Consider the following 24,876-nt stretch of genomic DNA (forward strand, 5'->3'; position numbering starts at 1 on the left):
AAAGGTGCCTGGGAGATTTGTTAAAAAAAAAAAAAAAAAAGGAATTCCTAGATTGCGCATCAGAAACTTCTAGGCAGGTACAAGGTCTGAATTAGTTGTTGGCAAAAGGACCTGGGAACTGGCATGTTAAATAAATTCCCCAGGTGATGATTATGTATGCTGGTGCTTGAGAAACCTTCCTTTAGTGAAAGAAAGTATTTCTCTGCACATATTTCAACCAGAAACCATTCCTTCGCCTTCCCTTTTCTCCTCCCATTCCCCAACACTCTGGCTATATAACATTTAACACAGCATATTGAGTAGTCTGCTTGTGACAGAAAACTTAAGAGAGACTCATAAATGCATGTTCATTTATCAGCCTCAATCTTCTTAACCCCTCTTTATTTAAGGGGATGATAGGCTGCCATTCAACACTGCCTCTCCCTCACAGGGCTGGGGGAGGCTGCAAGGTGTGGTTGCTGATAACACAGGCTTTGCACTCAGACAGACTTGAGTTTGAATCTCTTTGTGGGGTCTTGGTTACATATCTCAACCTCTCTAAATCTTAATTTTTTCCATTTATAAGTGAAATTAATAATTTCCATGTCGTAAGAATGTTGTAAAGATTATCATTAATATTGTATATAAAGAGGTCAGCTGTGTCTGGTCCATAGTAAGAACCTAATCAATATTGGATGTCATTATTTTTGAAAAGTTTAGGCAAGGGTTCTTCAGTCTCCATAGTTGTTCCTGTGGGATGGTACATGATTAAATAATTTTCTCATTCTTGAGTGCCTTGGCATAAAGCTTGGTCACATTTCTAGAAATTCTGGCATTCAGCTTTGGTATAGACAATTGAATAGAGTTCAGAATAATGTCCAATTGAGAGCAGACATCTTAATAATCTCTATGTATCTTGGCAGTAAGGATATAAATGTTAAGATAGATCAGTCATATCTATGTTACTGATGAATTGAATCAAAATGAGGGAAATTAAATTCTTATGATATGCACCTGGGAGATCACAGACTCTCAATATCTCTTAAATCATGAACACTGAGAATCTGGTGAAACCTATAAGCCATTCCCCAGAAATATGCCATACACACACTTATAAGCAATTCTGAATTTAGTTGCAAAGAGATTCAGGGACCCCTTGAAACCCATTTGAGTGTTTCATAGAAATGAAACCTCTGCTTTAAAGATGGTCCATCAGAGACTGAGATGAATGAGGCTAGATCACTCCTATATCATTTTCTCCTATACGGAAAAAGGAAGGATAAAATTAACCAGGCGTGGTGGCACATGCCTGTAATCCCAGCTACTTGGGAAGCTGAGGCACGAGAATTGCTTGAACCTGGGAGGTGGAGGTTGCAGTGAGCCAAGATCATGCCACTGCACTTCAACCTGGGTGACGGAGTGAGACTCTCTCCAAAAGAAAAAGGAAACGGAAGGATTATTTTCTTTATAGGATCACTTTCTACTATACAGAAAAAGAAGGCTTGAGGTTTTAGAAACCAAGGATTACACTTTTACAATTTCAGTTCTAACGTAAAATTGACATTACATTTGTTCAGCAGATGGATATTTATACCATGTTGGCCACTATACAAGGATGGGCTAGGCATGGCCAGTTCTGTTTACATGTATCTGACAGGTGTTGGATAGAGAAGAAAGGTTCTAGACATAAAATTTTAAGATGGCTTTCTTTTAACAGTTCCCTGGGGTAGTAGTCTGTATTTTGAAATCTTAAATATAAAGTCTATTGCACAGGCTCCTATAATCCATAGGACCTTATTTTCTTCCATTTAAGACTCTTCATCACTGACCCCAACAATTCACATTGGATTATCTATATATGCTGACATTTTCAATCTCAACTCTGAGAATCTTAGGAAGGGAAGAAGTTTGAAAAAAAGCTCTGGTTTGACCCCTTTATTTTATAGATGGAAAGACTGAGCCCCACATGTAAATTAACTTGCCTACGGCCACATGGATTGTGGTAGAGCTAGAACTTGAAGCCAGATATTCCTTGCAATTTTCACTGCTCGGACAATTTTTCTTGAAGTTTATTTGGATCTGCTGATGCCAGTCTCAGCTTGTATTCATAGATTTTTGTCTTTTGACCATCTACTTCCTATTATACGTGAACTCAGATTCTGAACATAGCTTTTCTGGAGGGCCCAATATCTGTATCTAATTGAGCAACTGGATTTGCTTCTTCCCTTACCAACAACTCCAGGTCCTCCAAGTAGGTAAGAGCCTTGCTAGACCTGTCTTGCTTAGCCCCTGTGGCCATCTCGTAATCAAGATACCCAGGAATATACCCCATCTCCATAGGAAGCCCCAGGGATGCTAGAAATAAACTGGGCTTTCCTGGACAAAGGCTCAGCAACCTTAGGGCTTTTCCAGTTGTGGTAAAAGGCCAAAATGTCCTTCCCTTCTGTTATTACGAACTGAGTCTACTGAACATGACACGAGGACACTGGTTTGTTCTCTCTAGAGAATAAGTAATTTCTTCTAGGATAATCTCCTTATTAGGAAGGATAATAGTAACTTACAAGTTTAATCACTTCCTCTAATATGCAACCATAGCACCTGACTTGACATTTCAAGATTCGCTGTCACCACATATCAGAAAGCAGGAATGAGGGCACATAAAAAGCTGTGATGTGCAGTGTGAGACAGTTCCATTTTTCCTCTGTGTTAAGTATTGAACTATTGGGTAATTACAAGAAAAAAAATGTTAAATCTTTTTCTAAAATTATGCACTAAAATAAATTCCAGAGGGATTTAGAATTTAAACATGGTAAAGGAACCATAATAAAAGACATATAAATAAATGTTTATCTAATTTGGGGTTGTGAGGATTTTCCTGAGCATAAAAGCAAAAGAAGAAGCCTTAAAGAAACAGACTGAGAAACATAACTACAGACATATTAACTTCGTTTCATTAAAAATTACATAGAAACAAATTAAAAGGTAAATGTCAAACTTATAAAACATCTAGCTTTTGTGAACCGAGGCCATAAAACAAAACTAAGGCCATAAAGAAGCAACCACAGAAGACAAAGAGCTGAAGGGTATGAAATATTGAGCTTCATTAATAATTAAACACAAGCAGAGATACTGTTTTCACCTATCAAAATAGCAAAGATCTTAAAAGATAATAAAAGCAGTTTTGGCAAGGGTTTTGGAAACTGGCAGTTTCACACACACATTCCTGGAGGGAATAAAATGGTTTCATCATTCAAGGCAGCAACTTGTCAATATGTATCAAAATCATTAAAACATATTTGCCTTTTGACCCAGAAATTCCAATTCTGAGGAAATTATCAGAGATGATAATTAATTTATCCTGAGGAAATTATCAGAGATGACAACTAATATTTACCAACAATGGTGTTTAAGCATGATTAGATGACTTTAACAAAATTTGCATTTATACAATGGAACACCATGAAAAGATAAAAATTCTGTCTTTAAATCTCATGTCCCCTGATGTGATTGTATCAGCTCCAGGACTAGGCTTATATATTCAAAGAAAGGAGTTTTTTAAAGCTTGTTCCTAAAACTGCCCGCTGGAAGCTATTTAAACAAAATCCTGCTGGATGGAAATAAACAAAAAGCGCTGTAGCTGAGTGGGAAGAAGATTTGAGGGATAGCCTGAGTTTTAAAGGTCAAAGAACATTGACTTAGGAGAAAGTGCATTTAATATATTGTAGAATGGACTTTAAAAACAGAATACAAAATAATGTCTATATTAAGATCCCAATGTTGTAAGATGTGTGTGTGTTAAATCTACACTGAGATGTCAACTATGGTTAGTAACCTCAAAGCGGCAGGAAAGAAAGAGCTTTTATTTGCAGTAGTCCAAAATTTCTTCTGTAACTGCATATTCAGAAAAAAAAAATAAATGTTATTAAAAAGAAGGAGAATCAGGCTTTGTAAAGGTGACTAGAAGCTTTCTGGGCCTTACTTTGCTTCCAGGGCCAGAGCGAAGATGCCAGCAGCCAGAGGTGCGGAGGCCGAGGTGCCTGTGTGCGTCTCCGTGCAGTCATTGTGCAGGTCAGCACTCGTCTGGATGGCGTCAGGAAGGAGAGAAAGGCGGGGAGAACACGTGAGGAGTGTGAGCCTGTCTCGGGGGTTAACGGTACCAAAGGCTGCATCTGCTATGACCAGGAAACTCAGCTGATTCGATTGCCTACTTTCTCCTCTAAACCACCGGCGGATGTTTGCCATCTGCTATTTTAGTTCACTCCCCTCTATATGCAACTTTTCTGTAATTCTGGTAGCAAGATGCCTTTTCTGGGGATGAAGTACTCCCACTATGAATATTTTCTTTTCTGAGATTCCCAAACGAAATGCTGTCTATAAAAAACAAAGTTTCAAAATCACTGTGAATCATGCTGGCCCATTAATCATCAGGTCCATTGTGTTTGGTCTGGCATATTTAGAAATTCTGTCTCATACAAAATTCTCTTTTACCTTCAGATTGACATTCGGCTGCCTCTTCAGCTGAAGGATATGAAGCCATCCTGGTCTTAGCCATTTGAACTACTTGCACAAAAAATGCTTAGTATGTAGTTTGCACTCACTGTTGACTAGATTTGATACTATGAGTTGGTGTCCACATATGCACTTTGAGGAAAATGCTGGGTCCTTAAAGTGCCCTGGACTGGGTTCAGATTCTCTAACTGCTACCTAATGGATTTGTCCTCAGGCAAGTCGTGTGGCTCCCCATCTGTAAAATGTGATTTATATTCCCTGACTCACATGCTGAGACTTAACCAAAATGTCCTCTGTGAAAGTATTTTTACATGATTTTCTTGCAAGTAGGGAATTACCCTGGCTAACTTTAGGGTAATGAAGAGATTACTGAGAGGGAGGGAGGAAACTAAAAAGACTTCCTGTCTGCCTTAAGGACCACGGCACTGCCGGTTGGGCCACGGGATTACTAACAAGACACCCACCTAGGCTCCAGCACTGAAGTTCTAGCTCGAGATTTCGATGTGTGGGAGGGAGGTGTAAAAAAATAATTTGTTCTATTATCACCTCCATTGGCTTCCTGCTTGGAGTTGCTGAATTTCTCAAGTTATAATGGCTCTACTCCTCAGAGGGCTGCGGAAGTAAGGTTGCCCTTTTTACCTGTTGACGCAAGCAAGCCCCCAGAGATGACTATGCTGTGAAAAAGGTTTGCGTAAGAAAAAGGTTATGTTACTGAGACTGTCTCAAATAGAATGCACCAGCTGTCTCTCCTAAGGCTGGCTTTCTTAAGGAGGGAGTTTTACAAAGATAGAAAACATTTCTTCTGCTTCAGTGCAGGGTAGCCTAGAAAAGGAACAGTCTCTGAAATGATGATTCTAAAATGCCTAACAGGCCATTTTCTAAAGGAAGCTCTGGACACCCAGGAAATGACAACAGCCAGGGGCTCTGAAGACAAGCGGGGCAAATGTCTGATATGCCCCTTTCAAAAGCTGTAAAATATGCCTGCCGTAAAAACCCCTGGTTAGAATGTCACTGTCTATTACTTGAGTAGCTAAAGACATGCTCATGAGAAGCAGACCCACATTTCTAAGTTGAGACCACAGCTTCGCTGACTAAACTAAGTTGCCGAAGACTGTTCCTGTATGAAGACGACATTCGTGCTGACAATTTTGTCAAGATGCCATGAATAAGAATCTTGCACACATTCCAAGGTCATTATTATAGGGTTCATCCAACCTCTAATTAGATCATGAGCTGCTATTTCCTTGAGATAGGATCTATATACTTTAGCTATTTGGTTCTCTCTGTGTCAGGAGTTAAACTGAGGGCTTTACATTTTTAAATTAAAAGTGCCTCATTTTGTTCTCAAAGCACCTAAATGCCCCCCCAGCATCATGCCCTTGAAGGGAAATCCAATAATTGCCCTTGGCCGTCTGACTCATGGAAGCAAAGGCACAGGCAAGTGAGGGCTGGAGGAGCTCTCTGAGCATACAACATCCAGAGCTGCTTACCCAGATGCTGAGCAGTTCACCTCAGGGGACACTGAGACTATTTTCCTGCAGGTCATCCATTCTGAGGACACAGCTGGTGTAGACTCTGTATTTTTATCATCTGCTACAGGGCAAGTCAGACTATATCCCTGCTATTAAAGGATCAGCAAGTACAAGGGTGATAAAGCCCCAACAACCCTGAAATCCCCTTTAAGGCTGTTTCCAGGGAGGCATCAGACAAGCAGAAAAGACATTTGGAGTCTCGGCTGTGTGTAATGACAGGTTTGGTGGCTTCTCAAGGCTGGGTTTAAAAATGACAGAGGGGAAGATCGTCTTGGCAAAAGTGTCATTATCCCTGGAGAGAAAACTTTCTGATGTATGCCAGCCTTTCATGTGAGTAAGCCTGAGTCTCCCCAGCTGAGACATCAAGCTTCAGCGAATCAATCCTACCAAAGGTCAGTTAGGGGGATCATTTTGCATGCATGCCATGCTCTCCTACCTAAGCAGAGGGAATTAGACAAAAGCAACATACGATTCGCTGGTCGGTGTAATCCCCGCTGCTGTAAGAGGTGGCCAGTGTGGAGGAGCACTTCTCAGCATACCAGGGGGACAGGCCTTGCTGGGAGGCACTGCTGATGGAGATGGTGTAGATGCTGTCTGTGTAGCCATCACAGTCACAATTATCTCCCTGACGCCCCCCGTTTCCCGAAGCCCAGACGAAGATGGACCCCTTCCCCTGTCTCCCCTAAAGGAAAAGCCAGAATGCATATCATCTGTTATCATCTATTGGGGTCACTGTTATATCCCAATAAAATCCCCAACAAATACATGTGTGAAATTCTGAGACAGCTATTTGGGATTTATCTTCAACTCCAGGTCTTTTGGCTTCAGTGGTGGAAATCTCACAAGGCTGTGTGTTATAAGTCACTGGACTGTGGCCCTGCCAGTGTCGGCCCTCCTGGTGTAGCACTGAATGCACGCTTCTCTTTCTCACACAGATTCATAATCTAGCCTTTTGCACTTACTCATATTTTTCCACCCTTCTCTTGGTTTATGTCACTGCACTTGAATCTTTGAACTTCCTCTCTTTCTTTCTGCTTGAATCTTCTGGCTGACTGATAGAATGACAAAATTAGGGATTATTCAGAGCTGCCTCGCAGCTGCATTAAAAGGGACTCTTCAATTGAATGGAACTTGTCAAGGCCGCCCTTTCTATGATTTTTCAATTTGTGCTCTCCAGAGTTTCTACTTTTGTTTCATCCTGTGGAGCACAAGGTTTTAGAATCTATGCAGGAATACAGTAAATCCGAGTGACAGAGCAACCCAGCCAAGGCACGGGTATTCAACAGGCACGTGCAGAGTAGAAGGCAGCACATTTCTGTACCTGAAGAGCATTTCCAGAGCACTTGGAAGAAGTCTGGTTAGTATTTTACTAGTGTAAAATCCTGAAAGCAGCAGGAAAATGAGGAAAGAGAAAGAAATGTCCAGAAATACTTTTAAAATAAGTATGCTAAAAGTAATAAATTTCTATTCAACCTCAGACCCAAATAGGGAAAACTCATTTTATTTATTTATTTTATTTTTATTTTTGAGACAGGATCTCATTCTGTCACCCAGGCTGGAGTGCAAATGGTGCAATCTCAGCTCACTGCAACCTCCGCCTTCTGGGTTCAAGCAATTCTCATGCCTCAGCCTCCTGAGTAGAGGACATTATGGGCGCCTAAGGAGTCTAAGTTGAGACCATAGTTTTACTGTTTAAACTAGGTTGCAAAAGAACACAACCTAGTTACAGCTGGCTCATTTTTGTGTTTTTAGTAGAGGTGGGATTTCTCCATGTTGGCCAGGCTGGTCTCAAACTCCTGGCTTCAGGTGATCTGCCTGCCTCTCAAAGTGATCTGCACTTTGGCCTCTCAAAGTGTTGGGATTATAGGTATGAGCCACCGCACCTGGCCACAAATAGGGAAAGCTTTCTTAACCCTTAACTTTCATCCCTCTGAAGAGTGATTTGGCTCTCTACGTGCATTTAAAATTGTAGGCCGGGCACAGTGACTCACAGCTGTCATCCCAGCACCTTGGGAAGCCAAGGCAGGTTGATCACGGGGTCAGGAGATTGACATCATCCTGGCCAACATGGTGAAAACCCATCTCTATTAAAATATAAAAAATCAGCCAGGCATGGTGGTGCATGCCTGTAGTCACAGCTGGTTGGGAGGCTGAGGCAGGGGAATTGCTTGAACCTGGGAGGTGGAGATTGCAATGAGCCGAGACTGTGCCACTGGACTCCAGCCTGATGACAGAGTGAGACTCTATCTCAAAAAAAAAAAAAAATTGCAAAGGACTTTGTTAAGAAATATACAACAATGTTTTTCTATGTAACCTAAGTGTTCTTTCCTTCTCTTCATATCCAAACGGTCAAGTTTCACTTCTTGTGGGTCTACGTTAAGCATCTTACCTGTTTGACACCATATTCAAAAGCCTTCTGAGCTAGCCGGCCAGGCCCCTCCACAGTTTTCCCATCATCATTAGGGCCCCAGCTTGCACTATAAATATCTACGTGTCCAGGATTGAATCCAATTGAACTGGCCTCAATAGCATCCGTCACAATGCCATCCAGCATTCTTATGCCTGAGAAACAAAATAAACAAACATACACAAGGTCAGTGTCAGTGTGTACATGGACAAAGGCCCAATACTCTTACTATTTGTATTTTTAAAGGACTTTAGGAGTCAAAAACCAGGTAACTGCTAGATGTCCCCAATTTCTGTAACCCAGCTACTGATACCACAGAAAGAAGGAACATGCCACTGCCCCCATAAGCTTTCTTGTTGCACTTTAGAGATAATACTATGTAGCAGTGTAGGCAGCTGTGATTTTTTTTTTAATTTTTTTGTTTTTTTTGTCCCACTCGAGGCTCTGTTCCTAGCAGTCCCTCTGGGCATTGAGTTTGAAGTGAAGCAGTATCCTTAGATGAAAGGAAGTGGCTGTGGTTGTTGTCAATTACAAAATATTTGCCCTCTCTCCCACCTCAACTAAGTGACAGAACAGCATTCAGAAAGACCCTAAAGCAGCCCTCCCACAATGCACCTGCTCATGGCTGTCTCACAAATGACTGTGGCTCCAGTGCCACACGAAGGACTTTGGAGAGGAAAGCATGTCGCTTAAAAAGATTTAGCCACAACAGAAAACCAATGAATAGGGAAAGCACTCTTGTTTCTAAGCCCTGATTTGAAATAGCCCAGAGGCCATCCTTTCATGTGTTTGCTAAGAAACATTTTCAAGAAACATGCTTCCTTTTCTTCTAAATAATCTCAAGGATGAAATCATTGCCATGGATTTCACTCCTGAGGGGGGATCATTTTTCATCAGGGCAATGTAGATGTGGTAGCTCTTTGTGCTTTCCAACAGGCTGTCACCCGTCATCAGACTTATGAATTCAAGAGCCAGGAAGGCAAAAGCAATCTGGACAGATTACAGGCAGCTACCTCAGTTATTTCTGGCTTCAGGCTCATAATGCAATGGAGTACACAGCCTTCGGTTTTCACAGTTGTTTACTATGGATCAAAAAGTAAAATGATATGTAATTGACATGACCAGTAAAAGTTGTATTTGTAAAAAAGAAATTGTTTAAAAATGCATTTAGGGTCAAGCGTGTTGGCTCACACCTATAATCCCAGCACTTAGGGAGGCCAAGGTGGGTGGGTCACTTGAGGCCGGGAGTTCAAGACCAGCCTGGCCAACATGGAGAAACCCTATCTGTACTAAAAATACAAAAATTAGTTGGGCATGGTGGCACACACCTATAATCCTGGCTACTTGGGAGGCTGAGGCAGGAGAATTGCTTGAACCTGGGAGGCAGAGGTTGCAGTAAGCCAAGATTACACCACTGCACTCCAGCCTGGGCAGCAAAGTGAGACTCAGTCTCAAAAAAATGTTTTTAGAAAAAAAATTCCAGCTCTGCTACTTACTAGCTGTGGAATCTTGGGCAAGCCACTTACCCCTCTGTGCCTCAGTTTCAACTGTAAAATGGGGATGATAATAGCTCATGTGAATTCAGGATAGTCTATATGCAACCACCATTTCATAGGCTTTACATGTATGAACTCATCTAAACCTTACAACCAGCATTTGAGGTGGGTGCTGTAATTCTCCTCACTTTATAAATGGAGAGATTGCGGCCAGGGAGGGACAATGACTTGCTCAAGGCCACAGAGCTTGAAATAGGAGAGCCAGAATTTCAGTGCTACAAATCTAGCCCCCAAATCTGTTAACCACCAGGATACACTACCTGTAATATGTTGTAGAGTAAGTAACTGACACACAGTAGGTGCCTAGTAAATGAAGATTATTGGTAAAAAATAAAAATAAAGGCATTTGGGGCTAGACCATCAAAGAATGGAGTAATGAAAAAAATCAGTAGGCTTGGAATTGTGTTTCAGTTCTACACTGCCACAAACTAGCTGTTGTTACCTTGAGCGGCTTGCTTCTAATTCTTCCTCTACAAAATGAAGTGATCAGATGATTCTTTCACAAACTATAGCTGTTTAATTCATTATGACTTAAAGAGTGAATTATTTTACTAGTTGATTACATAATTTGTGCTTCTGCCTTTATTTATTTATTTTTTAATTAACAGACCACTTTGAAGATGTTAGTATCAAAGGAATCAGGAATGACACTTAAAATGCAAAAAGTGCCCTGTGTTCATGACAGATGCATTACATGTCAGGATGTATATTTATTTTGTTTCTAAAAAGGAATACATAACCAAATCAAGGTGTACTTATGTAGAGTTTAATAGGATTTTATTGTAATTGACATGCTCTACAATTGATTTTTTTGCAATCATAGTTTTTGAAAACTGAACTAAACTTGAAGCTCATAGCATAATGTGAATGCCTGCGGCAGGGATAGAATAAAGAAGAGAGACCATTTTTATCTTTTCTGTTGTTCCCTGCAGATCCACTTTCTACTCTTCTCCATTAGAACATGGACTGCAGTAATGGGCTCTCTCTTCCCATTGGGTTCAGCCAACTGAAGACCCCCACAAGAAGGTGGGTATCAAGAGGAGATTGAGGTGCCCCTGGACCCCCTTTGCCTAGAAGTAGCTCTGCTGTTGTACTCAAGGCCGATCCAGCGGCTTTCTCCTGTGACCAGTTTTCCCTCTCTACTTGCTGGCGACTTTTCCTTCCTTCCTTTTGCTTCTTAAGGCTAAAGGTGGGAACATCTGTCAACCACTTGTTAGCCCCTTGTTGGTTTTCTCTAACTCTTGTAAACAGTTTCTTTATGAAAATGTCCTCAGTTGCCCTAATGCAGCTTACCATCTGTTTCCCTATAAGGACACTGATGAAACTAATTAGAGATTGTACTTCCTTGCTATCAAAGATAAAATTTGGCTATTTAATGCAGTAAGTATGTATTTTTTAAAATTTTGAAGTTGATCTTTGCTAAAAAGTGAAGGACTTCTACAGAAGTGAGAAGTAGGAAAAGTCTTTGCCTAAATTTACCTCCTCCTTCTGTTTCCTAAGCAAGCACTCAATAACAAACCATTCTAAATCAGAACACAGAGAAAATTAGATTTGGTTCATATGCCAGTCAACATTTCTACATTTTATTTTCCTGCGGAGATGTATAGGCTATATTCAGCTATCCATTTTCTAGGAATTCATATCTATTGATTTGTTTGCAAATCATATTCAAGTCCCGTAGCAACTTTTGCATGGAACTCTTTTCTTCCTCCAGTTGTTAAAAGGAAAATTTACCCTCCCCCATTTACAATATGAGATGTAAGCCTCACATTAAAGTGCCAACTACAGGGACAATTCTCTGTTTTACCTCCAACTTTGGAATTGTATGCAACTCCAACCCCACATTTGTGATTATTTGCTTGCATGGCAATTTCTCCTGCACATCTGGTCCCATGTCTGAGGATTAAAAAATAAGAATTATAAAACATACAGAAGAACAAACATTTGTTTCACACATGAATGAATTCATGGGGCATAGATATATTAACTTTTTGTCAGCCTTATTACTGTCTTTTCAAAAAAAATTGGTACAAAATAAAGCTTATGTTCAGATGAAGGGCACAAGTACTAGAGCCAAAGTATGTGACTTCAAATTCTGGCTTTTGCCATTCACTAATGGTGTGACCTTGGGTAAGTTGCTTGTCCTCAAAGGCTTGGTCACATGACATATTATATGTAAAGCATTTAGAACAGTGGCTGGCAGATAGTAAGAAGCCAGTTAGTGTTAACCATTGATACTATTATAAGAACTCTGACATTCAGAAACAATTTCAAAGAAATGGCTCTGCTTTATACTTTTCGGTATCTAGCTCCTCATTTTTCTCCCTGGTGACTGCCTTGGGTTAGATTATCCTTGATCAACCTTAGTAAGATATGATAGAACAACATCCCCTATTAAGCCCTCCTCCCTTCCTCTAAATATATGGCACACTAAAATGTCTGAAGATTATCTGTTCCAAGAGGAGCTTGAGATATTTGCAAGACATTACCAGCTAACTGGAAAGCCAAGATGCTCCTGAAACCCCAACTGGGGCCAGAAGCCTGAACATGATTGGTTTTGCAGTCAAGCAAAGAGGGCAATTTATGATTTCAGAGTATTTAGAAGAAAAATGCATCTTCAAAACACCAAATTCCACAACTAGAGCATCAAATCTAAAATTCTGAGGATAATTGTCTTTTCCCACCACCCTCTTGACTCAAGACAGCCAACAAGCCAAAAGGCCATTAATGTGAATTTATTTATTTTATGATTTTATTCTGTTGTGGAAACAACACAGAACAGTGCAAAAGCTACTGGTGGCTTGGAGGAGCCTACCAGATATACCAACATAGAGAAAAAGAGAGGAAGGGTTAGCTCTGAGCAATAATGTTGGCCAGTTACATTCAAGTCTACTGTACTAGCCATCTATTAATTCAGCATAGCATGGAATACAAAATTTCTAAATTGACTGGGCCATCCAGAAGAATTGTTTGACTTCTCTTTTTCCTAAAGTTGCAAAGATGATTTTCTGGTCTCCTTCCACAAAATAAGATTCCTGCTCCTTCATGTTAATCCTGGCTAAGAATTCTAAGTCAGGACAATATAATTATCTTTAATTCAAGATATTCCCTGATGCAGCAAACACCTGCTTCTTTTATGTATGCTAGCTCTTTCCTGTTTGGGGAAGTGGTCCTCCTGACTTTCTGTGATTTTTTTTTTCAATCATGAAGCTCCTCCACTCAGCTTTCAAGGACTGATGCAGATTATAGGGAAGAAACCCTACTCTTTCTTAGGAATCATGAGCTTAAGTTCCATGTGAGTCATATGGGTCATGCTCTGCCAGGCAGAATTCTATTGAGAGTGAAGCCAAGCGGAGGCGAGCAGCACTAGAGTTGGAAACAGAGTGCTTGGTGTCCTGAGAATAAACTGTTTGAGTTCTTGGATCTTGCAACATCAGAAACTAGAACATCCCTTGGGTGAATATTTTTAAATCCCTATCATACTTAATCTTTGAGTTAGAATTCATTCATTTGCAACTGAAGCTGTCCTGACCACACCCATTCCCTAAGAAAAGTGTGCACATCTGAACACACAGAAGGCACCTATGCTTTCTGGATGGCTTAATGCTCTTTGCCTTAATAGGAGGAGTAATTCAGTTGTCATCTCTGAGAAATGTACTTCCAGAAGTCACCACTGCCTTCTTATATATTTTCTTGTGTACAGGATGGGAGACAGGGTTCAGGATAGCAAAAGAATCCGGTGCAAGTCTTCAGCCTGAGCCAACAGAATCAACCTGCTGACAGACATCCCCAGGGTTGTTCTTTGTCCTAAAAAATAATACAGTGTGACAGCACCTATTATTTATTTCTCCTTGTATATGGAGGGCTATTTTCTAGTGAAAGCGGCAGGAGGATCATGGTACAAATATGTGTTGACATGTTTTCCTCCTCTTATCCTCAGGTTCCACCTGCAAACATTGAGAGAAAGAGACTTTATGAAGGTGTTCCTATGTCATTCTTTATAGACCTGTAGCTCTTTCTCTTTTCTAAGTGAGGTGCTGCAGTAAAAGAACTCTCTATTGTCTTAGAACAATGGTCGTAACTGGCATTTAAGCAAAATGATTTGTTTAAAAATTATTCCACCAGATAGTTTAAATACTACCCTATTCTGGTTAAAATATCCTTGTCACACTTGTTATTTAACTAGAAAAACAATCTGTAATTGGTGTTGAAATATTGAATACAGGTTTATGCCAGCTTAATAGTAAGTGTTACCTGCATTGTTAAGATTTTATTATTTAGTGATTCCTCTTTAGACTTTCAGAGTAGCATTCAGTTGTGGCTTCTATTAATCTCATTTACATGGTAATAAAGAACAACAGCAATACAGATAGTTTGAAGAGATAATACCCTTGGAATTGGGGTATAATACCTTTCCAATTGCTGTAAAGGCCAAGACAAAATGGGGCCATTCATTTTCCAAACCTAAGGGATTTATGTCTGACAATGTGCTGGAAGACAACTCTATTTTTATTATACCTTCTGATAAATGATAAGGGTGCCACCTTTTTGGTTGATAGTCAAGAGGATCCTGAGAGAGAGTTGCTCATTATGTCATTTCTAAATAGCAGGTTCTGAACTGGCTCAGAAAATTGACTTGTCTCTGCTGCTCCCAGCGGATGATATTATTCTTGTCATGTTGATTTCTCACTGAAAGAAGGTCTAACTCAGTTACCAAATGAGAAGCTGTGATCATCATCATCATCATCACAGCAAACGCTTATTCAGTTTTTTATGTACCTGTGTCCAAGCCATATATCTGTATATGTCCAAGCCAAATATCCTTGTCTCACATGTTATTTAACTCACATATATATACATATATATATACACACACACACACACACACACATATATATATACAAACACATATGGCTTAAATAACATGTGTGACAAGCTTATTTTAACCAAAATAAGGGTAGTATTTAAACTATTTTGTGGAATAATTTTTTAAAAATTCAATTTGTTTAAATGCCAGATATATAGATAGAGATATAATCTACTTCATTGAGTTAGAGGTATTAAGTGAGTTTATATGTGTAAGTGTATATATATATAACTCAATAAAGTATTATACATAATATATAATACAACATATATAAACTCAATACCTCACTTTATATATATATATATATATATATATATATATATAAACTCATAGAACTCATATAAACTCATAGAACTCATATAAACATATATAAATACAAACTCAATATCTCTAACTCAAGGAAGTAGGTATTCATTTTCAAAAGATGATAAAACCTAAGCACAAAGAAGTTAAATAATTTGCTCAAGATCACCCAACCGTTAAGTGGCAGATCTAATATTTGATCTAAATTTGGCTCCCAAGTCTGCTCTTAACTCTTGGGCTATGCCATGCTCTCTCACTATTATGTGGAAGGTTCACAGAAGACTATGCTCTGGAAGAGCTTTCAGGCACAGAGCAAATAGCATCATATGGGCTGCTTCCCTGGGGCCCTTGGAGCTCTCTGAGTTCAGGGAAATTATATTTTATATAACTGTATATATAAAACAATGATTATAAATGCTGTGCTGTGAGATCCCCTTTGTTTTGAGGAAGGTTTGAGTGTTCTATCTCCTGACTGGAAAAACTCCAGAGAATATAATTTCATCAAGAATTTGGCCACTATGCAGCCATCACACAAGTTATCACCCACACTGGATCCTGGGACCAGACCCAGGATCTGCCTGGAAGGACCATATACTGCCTAGGAAAGAGCCAGGGCCTCCAGCTAAGTCTCTTCAACTGCACCCAAATGTCTGGGAACAGATTTCCCTTAGTCTTAACCAAGGTGGTAGAATGAAAGTTGTTTCTACTCCATTCTAAGAAGGCTACCACTTTTTTCCAAGTACTTATTACCATTTCCTTAGGAAGTTCATTTAAGAAACACAGGAAGAAGGTACATTGTCACCCATTTTAGGGGAAGAAAATGAAGTGGAGGCAGAGCGAGGTAAGTGATTTCCCCAAGAGCACCCTCCACACTGGGAACTGGCAAAGCCATAACTTCATTACAAGGCTGTGCCCCCAGAGAGTAGACATCCCTACTGGTCCTATATTTTCCTGCTTCAGAAACATAGCAAAAAGTTTGTCTGAGGGTCTGCTGTAAGCTTTGAGACACTCCCACTTTCTTCCAAGGGTACCCCGGCCAGTGGTTTCTGTTGTACTTTTACTGGAATGTTTTCACATCTAAGGGGTATTTGCGGTTAACCCCTTCGCTCAACCTCAAAGAAATAAATGGTACTTAATGAAGTCATACCTTTGAACTATCCGAAAGCCTCCCACTTTCCCCAAAGAAGAAATAAACACCCAGATGTTGAGGCTAGTCCAGGTGCCCAGCCCCCCATCCTGGGGTTTGTTGGCTTTCTGGAGAAGGGAAAATTCAAAGAAAGAAATAACTTTAGGCCAATATTACTGCACCAGCCACTTGGGAGTTCTGAGAGAGAATAAGGGAGGGAGAGAGAGAGAAAGAAAGAGAAAGAGAGAGAGAGAGAGAGAGATACTTGTCTGACCCAAGTCGGGTAACAGTCCAAGAGACAGAGACATCCAGAGAGAAAAGAGAAGCACTTCATGTGACAGATACCAAGAGCTATTAGATGCTTAGCTTTTTCCATCCTTACTTGTAAGACCTAATTTTGTAGCCGAAAACCCTAATATTGACCTTGGCTTTGGGCATTTTGGTGCAAGTCTCTTCTGTGTAAAGAAAATGAAGAGGACAGTTTGAATGTCTTCTTGATGTCTGTGACAATGCTGGTAAGAACAAAGATGTTTTCTCCCATGGGCATGGACACTTTGAGGGTCCACATGCCCTCAAAGTTTCTTGGAGCTAGGAAAGAGGTTGAAAGTCTCTTGCCTCTGGGTCTTTCTTTGGCCTCTCCCTTTACAAGTTCTTGCTCTTGGCCTCTGTGGCTCTTGGCCTCTTTCACCATAATGTGGCTTCAAGGGAAAGAGAAATAATCTGGGAGTTGGGTGCTGTCTCCTCTCTCTTCCCTATGGCCTTACAGCAGAGGAACTCTGGAGAAGACTGCCAGCTGACTCAATGCCCTGGAGACTGTGCTGGATTCAGGGGCCAGACCTTACAAGTATTTCTCTTGTCTGGAGTCTGGCCATTCTCTTTGGAGAGAACTGGTAAGGGTGATTGTAGCCACCATCGGAAGTTGTGGGCATTGTTCATATCTATTTCTTTACATATATTTCTTCGCATGACTAACATCAAGCATGTTGCTAAAAGTAAAAAATCCCTAGAGGAATCCAGGGGAGGGGTGGGCTCAAAGTGTGTACTCTTTATGTCTCTAGCATTCTTTCTAAAGCTTCAACAATTCAGTAACACTTGAGAGGAGAATTTCATAATGTAACAAGTTTAATGTAAATACGGTTCTATAAACCAAACGGAATATAAAAATAGAAACTTTGGTTTCTGTTTTAAAAGCAACAAAATATTGTGTTATGATGTGCATTAACGTTTTCCGAGGGCTGAAATGTGGATGAAATGTATGGTATGATTTTCTCAAACAAGATAAAAGCATTATAAAGTATTTCATTTCACCCAAATGCACCTTTACTCACTTGTTCTCATTTGTGGGATCATATCGGGGAAATGGATCATGGTCATTATCATTAAAATCATAGCTAGCCTCTGGATCCTAAAGAGACAACAAAAATAACACCATGGCATTATAAAAACAAAAACAAAAAAAGCATCACTTCCCAGGCCTCTTACCCTATGCCTGCTTATCCTGGCTGATAGCTCAAAAGCCTGCATTTCAGCGTTTCTGGCCAAGTCACTGAATATTTCTTACACCCGCAAACCAGGCAGAGATGATGAACATAGCCAGGTGAGCCAGCATTCAATTCTCAGTGAATGTTACCAAGCCTATGGTTCATAGGCGACTCGTAGGATATTGGAGCTGGAAGGAATTAGAGTTTACTTAGTTCAGTCACCCTGTTTTCAGATGAGAAAATTGAGGCCTTGAGAAGTTAAATGACTTCCCTAAGGCCATAAAGCTACTTAGTGACACTTTGACACTCATCTCTCTTATGATTATAGGTGCAAAGAGGTGGCTGAGAGTGGGACTCAGGTCCATGGTGATCTCCTTCAGCCTCCCAGGCACACTAAATAAACATGTAATTTAATTCAAGAGGGTGCTTGAAATTCAAAAGAAGCTTCCAGTTTCCACTCCCTTTTCCAGCCCACCTCCCACATACCATTACTGCTACTTTTCAATACTTTCCATATCTTTTAATCATTCCTTATTTCTACTCTGTGCCAGTATTTTTCCTTTTCTTTTCCTTTGCCCTTTAACTTGGAGTTATATCTGGGGAATGTTGAATAGGTGGAAAGGATGAGAGAAAAACAAGGGATAATCTTAAAGATGAAACACCAGCCCCCAATCTAAAGACCAAAGATATATAATGGTGTCCATATTGTATCATAGACTTCAGAAACAATGAAGCAAAGTGTTTTTATTTATTTATTTTCCCATTTCTGGAAAACTTTTCCTTTCTCAGCTTGGCATATCTGCCTTGGGTGGTATTCACTTTGGATTTTCATGGAAGGAACCACATTCATATAATTTTAGAATGTCAGGGATACAGGCCCATACAAGGAGGGAAACTGTGAAAATGATCTCAGGCAACAGGCTTGATTTGATTACTTTAATGCCCCAAACACTGAGCAACTCTAAGTCATTGGATTTTAGTAACTTAATTGGTGTTGGTACTGCCCCTCCTTCTCCCAGTACATGTACTTTTGTACAATTTTTGACCCCACCGAATTATTTCAATGCCCACTGGTATAGAATAAGTTCATTTAAGCTAGTGGGAAGTTGGGGAAGGGACAAAACCTTGGCCCATAATCCCAGGGACTGACACCAGAGCAGCATCCCCTTGAAAAGAAGGGAAGCCCCAACTGTGCGCCTGCACAGACAGCTCCCCAAGTCACAGTCATGAGAAGGCATACACTTACATAGTTGGCATAAATGTCCGTGTGATTCCACTCCAAGCCATCATCCAGTACAGTGATAACAACTCCTTTGCCCGTAATGCCTTTTTGCCAAACAGGTATCACGTGAAGGTCCAGCTTGGGCAGGGCTGCTGTCATCCTGGTATCTTGCTAGTAAAGAAAGACAAGAACCATTGGTAAAATCATAATTTGCTTGCTACAAAATGGACACTTAAGTTCCAACCTGGAGACCCATCTTTCTTTTTCTTTGGGTCACTCTACTCTTTAGAAGAAGCCAATTCGGTGAAATGAGAAGCAAAGTTGAGAGTAGGGCCAAGTGAACCCCCAGCATGCTGCTCTTCTCCCCATTGTCCCAATGGACATCACTTGAAAGGATGAATCACCTGCGCTCCTTCTCTTTGAACTACCTGGCTTTGAAGAATTTTATCCCTAAATTTCTTTCATTTATAATAACATGCTCAACCCTTTCATCTATGGAAGCTTTATTTGATAGTCTATGTTTTCATCTCCCCCAAAATCCGGATCCTCCATTGCCACATTGGGCTCTCATTATATTGCCTGGTGCATAGTCATTCATGAATGTTTTAGAATTTTTCTTCTAAAAGAAAAAGCAGAACCTGGAATGCTCAGGAGATTGTGATTGCCTCAGGAATTGCAATGTAATTGCCTATTTTTAAGTATGGGTGATTTAGGGGGTAAGTATCTGTGAGAGGAGATTCAGTTTTCCTTTCAAATACATTTTCTGATGGTATGTGGGACTATACATGAAAATAGTTGGGTAGCAAGGGAACACAGACATACGCACATTTCTAAGCATGTGGGAGAGAGATAGTAAAGGAATCCCAGGTACCTGGTGAAAGGGTCAATACGAAATCTATAAATAACAACAACAAAAGGTGTAAGGAAAAGAACTGCCCTCTTGCTGTTGTGCCCTCCTCCCCATAAAGAGGTTGGGGGGTGGAGTGACAAGTATTTACCAGGCTGGTATGAGGCCGAATCGTAGGAGGCTAGAACTACACACAGATTGTTGGCTAAAGTCAGAGAAGAAGGCCTCTATGTCGGTTACGGGAGCAATTATAAAGTGTAGTTGTTAAGAGTGTGGACTCTGGAGTCATGAATTATGGTCCCATCACTAGCAGCCATGGATTTCAGCAAATTATTCTACTTTCCAATATCTCTGTTTTTCCATCTATTAAATTGGCATAATTACTATCTCTACAACACAGATGATCATGAGAACAAAATGAATTGATTCATATCAAACACTTAGAATAGTGTTCACCACACAGGAAAAGGACAAGTGTTAACTGATAAGTCTTTTCTGCTGCAATGAGCAAATACTTAAGATAGTGGCAAGAGGCCGGGCATGGTGGCTCATGCCTGTAATCCCAGCACTTTGGGAGACTGAGGTGGGTGGATCGCCTGAGGTCAAGAGTTCAAGACCAGCCTGACCAACATGGTGAAACCCCATCTCTACTAATAATACAAAAATTAGCCAGATGTGGTGATGGGCTTCTGCAATCCCAGCTACTCCAGAGGCTGAGGCAGGAGAATTGCTTGAACCCAGGAGGCGAAGGTTGCAGTGAGCTGAGATAGCACCACTGCACTCCAGCCCAAAGAAAGAAAAGAACATATAGTGTCAAGAGAAGCTGATCCCCTTTTCAATTTATTATGCAACAAGAGTATCTAAGCCTTAGCTTATGTTTGTCAAGAAAAATAATCTTTTATAAAATTCTCAACAATAAATCCTTCTATTAGCATATGGTGCTATCATACAGACGTAACATTAAACAGAAGAAAGGACACCCTGCAGGTAGACAGAAACACTTAACAATTTCTCCACTTAAGGATTTGGTAACTATCTTAAAGGTAGAATGGTTTTGCATGTTTAGACATTTGCAATAGACTTTTCTTGTGTTCCGTCTTTTAGCCTCGTTTAGAGATTCTCATCTGTGTCATGTAAGAATTGTCATTCAGGGTTGTATATGCCACATTGTGTTCACTATACTCTGTCAGTGCTTTAAAGGGTTCTCAAGAATAACTTTAACCAAATGAGATTTTTGCCATGAGTACTGTTTTTTGGAACCCTTAACCTGCAAGACATGATTTTTCTGCATTTACCCCAAATACACTTAAGAAGACAAAAAGACAACAACCTCTCTCTTCACAGAAGCTAAAGATCTCTGTTTCAGACATCTTTACTCAGCAAAACCGAAGAGGCAGCTCAAGAAGGTCCCATCAGCCCTAATCTCCAGATAATATAGCTCCCTATGAAATTTTCCATCATAAAAAAAAATTCATGTTGCAAATGTAACAATATAAAGAAGCCAGGTCCCAGGGCCCACCCACACAGTCCCTCTGTAGGTACTTACCAAGTACCATTGCTGATTCCACATGGGATCATTGAAGAGATTTAAGGCTGAGTCTCTTAGAGCTGAACGTTTACTTCTTTCTTTTTCATATTGTTGCTCAGCCCATATCACCTATAAGGATTTTTATAGCAAGAAAATCAAAAGTCAGGTATCCACCTCTGTATCTTTCCTCTAACTATCCTCAGTATCCTTTCCATCAGAGTTCAGGCAGCTCTGCAGTATTTTCATTTGACTACAGATCAAAACTGGCACCTCAGTGAGAAGAAGGGATTGCCCACTGGGGTGATGAACATTTCCTCTATTACAGTAAAGTGCACCTTTAGGGGGAGGAGAAGCAGTCAGTGAAATGATAATTCCCTCAAATTAGTTACATTGTGGTTATAGTGGAAGCAAAAGTTCAGTCTGCTTTCATCAGCAAATGGACCGTAATACTCATTTTTATATTGAGGTTTCAGGGCTCCGTGGATGAAAATTTGTCTGCTTTTGTGGAGTGAGTCAACAAGCCAAAAGACTGCTGTTATAATGCTCTTAGAAATTAATTTCTCTTTCTTTACATACAAAAGGTAGAAATTGCAAATATTTTATAAAATAAGAATGTTGCTATATCTTTGCAAAATTGGAACTCTGCCTCCCCTGTGCTTCAACCTCTGCTTAAAAGTACTTAATATGAGAAACAGATCCTGGGTGATGAATGAGTACTACTGACCATGCTCACTTACTTTAATTCAGTCCCATGTATTATGCAAAGAGATCTGACAATACGAAAATTACCTGCCCCATATTTACAGCATAATCCTATTATACTTGAAGCCTTGAGAGAGTGAGGGGCTCCCTTGTAGTTATTTTCATTATGAGATAATTCTATGCTCTTATTTTTCTTGGTAGCATGACTATTTCCTACCCAAAGCACATCTTTTCTGCTGTATACATGATGACAATTCAGTGTGTGGTAGAATATCGTTAATGTAAGAGTACTCATGAATCAGTTCCAAAAATAAAAACTGGAAAATAATTTGCCACTGAAGGATAAAACCTTCCACTAAGACTGCCCTGGATTTTCAATTAAAAAATATACTGCAAACCATTAAAAATAATGGGAAGAATGTGAAAGCTAGAAATTAGTCACTATGATTTATTTTTAAAGTGCTTGTATTTTCAAGCTTCATTGTTTTGGCTTAAAATATCTCAATGCTTGGAATGCTGCCCAGTGTCTGAGTTGATCTCTGGAAGCTGAGTGCTAGGGAACAAATACTAATCTTTGAGGTAGAGAGTCACTTACACTTGGAGATTTTATTAACAGACTTGTAAAAATATACTATAGCTGCATTTCACAGGGCTAATTTGAAGGAATATTATCCTCCATCAACAAAAAGAGTAATAAAATGAAAACCAAGAGCAATTTTTTAGAAATGGGATACAAGAGGAGACACTCGGCCATCTGATCAGACAAACATCCACTTGTAAAAGACAGTGTTATGATTAATGTCATTAACTCAGAATCACATATTAATTTCTAGAAAAGCAGGCTGAATGGCATAGAAGAAAATTGATAATGTCTTTCTATTATGCATAATAGATAGCATGTACTTAATTGTAAATAATACTTTTGATCTGGAAAGTGCAGTAAAGATCATCTACTTCAACCTTCCAATACAAGTTTCTATAGTTCCAGAATGGTTCCTAATATAAAATTATTCTTGGGCTAATTTTTTACAGTTATACCTGTGCTGGAGACTGAATTCTTAGCCTTTTTTCATAATGTCTTGAGGTTCCTCCCCAAAATCAGCTATCAAGGGGATAGCTGATTCTACTCTAAAGAGCAGAATGGGTGATCTGTTCATTTGCATATGATATTTTGAGTAAGAATAATAGTTAGGTATGCTCTACCCTGTCAGTTTTCTCCTACGAAAATGAGAAGAGAGATCAGTTTAACTTCCATGTGCATTAATGGGCATGCAGTTTGGGCATGCATTTAGGCAAAGAATGAAATCTCTCTCCTGCTTAGCCCAGGGAATAACCCTAGCCAGAGTGCTGGAAGTTGTTCTGCTTTTCAGAGCCCACACATGATGAGCTCTCTGCCTTGAAGTGAGTCAGGGAAGACCTAAGTGGACAAGAAGCTTCTGTAATAAAGTCAAGGACCTCTCATTTGGTCTCCCACAACAAGCAATAACTTGACAAAAAGAGCCAGCCATAGGTGTAGATGAGCTATAGGGTCACTGTCCGTGGTCCTAATACAGGATTGTTAGGATTTACTTGTTTCTTTTACATTTGAACACTGAACCAGGCTATTCCCCACTCTTATAATTTGTCTTTTTCTTCTTCTTTTTAAAATTCTATTAGTTTCAGAATGAATAAAACAGCAAATTATTTTACAAGTTTCATTAATTCCATCTACTTTCAACAGTTCTATCACCTTTCTGACACTATATATATATTTTATATATATATATATATATTTTTTTTCCTGAGAAGTTGAAAGGATGCTTTTAATCCTCTCACCAAGAAGATCTCTTGCCGTAATTCTCCAGGGTGTCCTAGGCAACAAAAAATCATGTACACAGATATTAGGCCAATCAGGATAAATTTCTTCCAGTATGGCATATGCTTGAGAAAAGGCAACACTGTGTATGAAAATTACAATAATCCGGCCGGGCGTGGTAGCTCAAGCCTGTAATCCCAGCACTTTGGGAGGCCCAGGCGGGTGGATCACAAGGTCAAGAGATCGAGACCATCCTGGTCAACACGGTGAAACCCCGTCTCTACTAAAAATACAAAAAATTAGCTGGGCATGGTGGCGCGTGCCTGTAATCCCAGCTACTCAGGAGGCTGAGGCAGGAGAATTGCCTGAACCCAGGAGGCGGAGATTGCGGTGAGCCAAGATCGCGCCATTGCACTCCAGCCTGGGTAACAAGAGTAAAACTCCGTCCCAAAGAAAAAAAAAAAGAAAGAAAATTACAATAATCCATACATAGTCAACATTTTCTGATGTGTTTGCTGACCTTGAAAATAGACTTCAAAATCAATAGGTACATTAGCTATGTATTCAAATTGCCTCTACCTTATTTACTTCTATTTATTATGTACATTTTCTTCTGTTACCTAATCATTGAACGGGGATACAAACAAGGATAAAAAAGAGACCAAATGGTTTGGATCCAACCGTAGAATGCTTCTGGAAGACTTGGATTTATAGTTCTCTCATAAACAACTAGCTGCTTGTATAGCAAAACCAAATAGAATCAATAGACTGTTTTCCAGTTACACTGAAATGTTATTGAAAGTAAGGCTTATGTATTTCTTTGGTGTCCCCACACTGGTGTTAAAGTGTTTGATACATAATAGGTACCTAATAAAAAGTTGTTGATTGTATTGTCAAACATTTTTATTAGTGCTGCCCCTTCATTTTAAATATTCATTTTTATGCTCTTAGACTGAATTTGTGAGTGTACATATAAAATTAACTTTAGATACATATATATAACTGTATATAAGATGTAATTA

The 24,876-nt window shown here is 39.7% G+C and overlaps 1 protein-coding gene across 3 annotated transcripts in view; it reads right to left on the minus strand.

Annotated features, from left to right (window-relative positions):
* The window catches only part of PCSK1 (proprotein convertase subtilisin/kexin type 1), a 43,622-nt gene that overhangs the window by 13,957 nt on the left and 4,789 nt on the right, over window positions 1-24,876 (minus strand). For all 3 annotated transcript variants that reach the window (XM_017508863.2, XM_017508864.2, XM_017508866.2), the window contains exons 3-9: window positions 21,376-21,486; window positions 19,007-19,153; window positions 17,608-17,684; window positions 11,791-11,879; window positions 8,410-8,582; window positions 6,490-6,702; window positions 3,959-4,059 (exon numbers count right to left, since the gene is read on the minus strand). In XM_017508863.2, the coding sequence (XP_017364352.1) occupies window positions 3,959-4,059; window positions 6,490-6,702; window positions 8,410-8,582; window positions 11,791-11,879; window positions 17,608-17,684; window positions 19,007-19,153; window positions 21,376-21,486 (911 nt within the window). The remainder of the gene's footprint in view (window positions 1-3,958; window positions 4,060-6,489; window positions 6,703-8,409; window positions 8,583-11,790; window positions 11,880-17,607; window positions 17,685-19,006; window positions 19,154-21,375; window positions 21,487-24,876) is intronic.

Source organism: Cebus imitator, unplaced genomic scaffold (assembly GCF_001604975.1).
Source record: "Cebus imitator isolate Cc_AM_T3 unplaced genomic scaffold, Cebus_imitator-1.0 Scaffold403, whole genome shotgun sequence".
NCBI lineage: Eukaryota > Metazoa > Chordata > Mammalia > Primates > Cebidae > Cebus > Cebus imitator.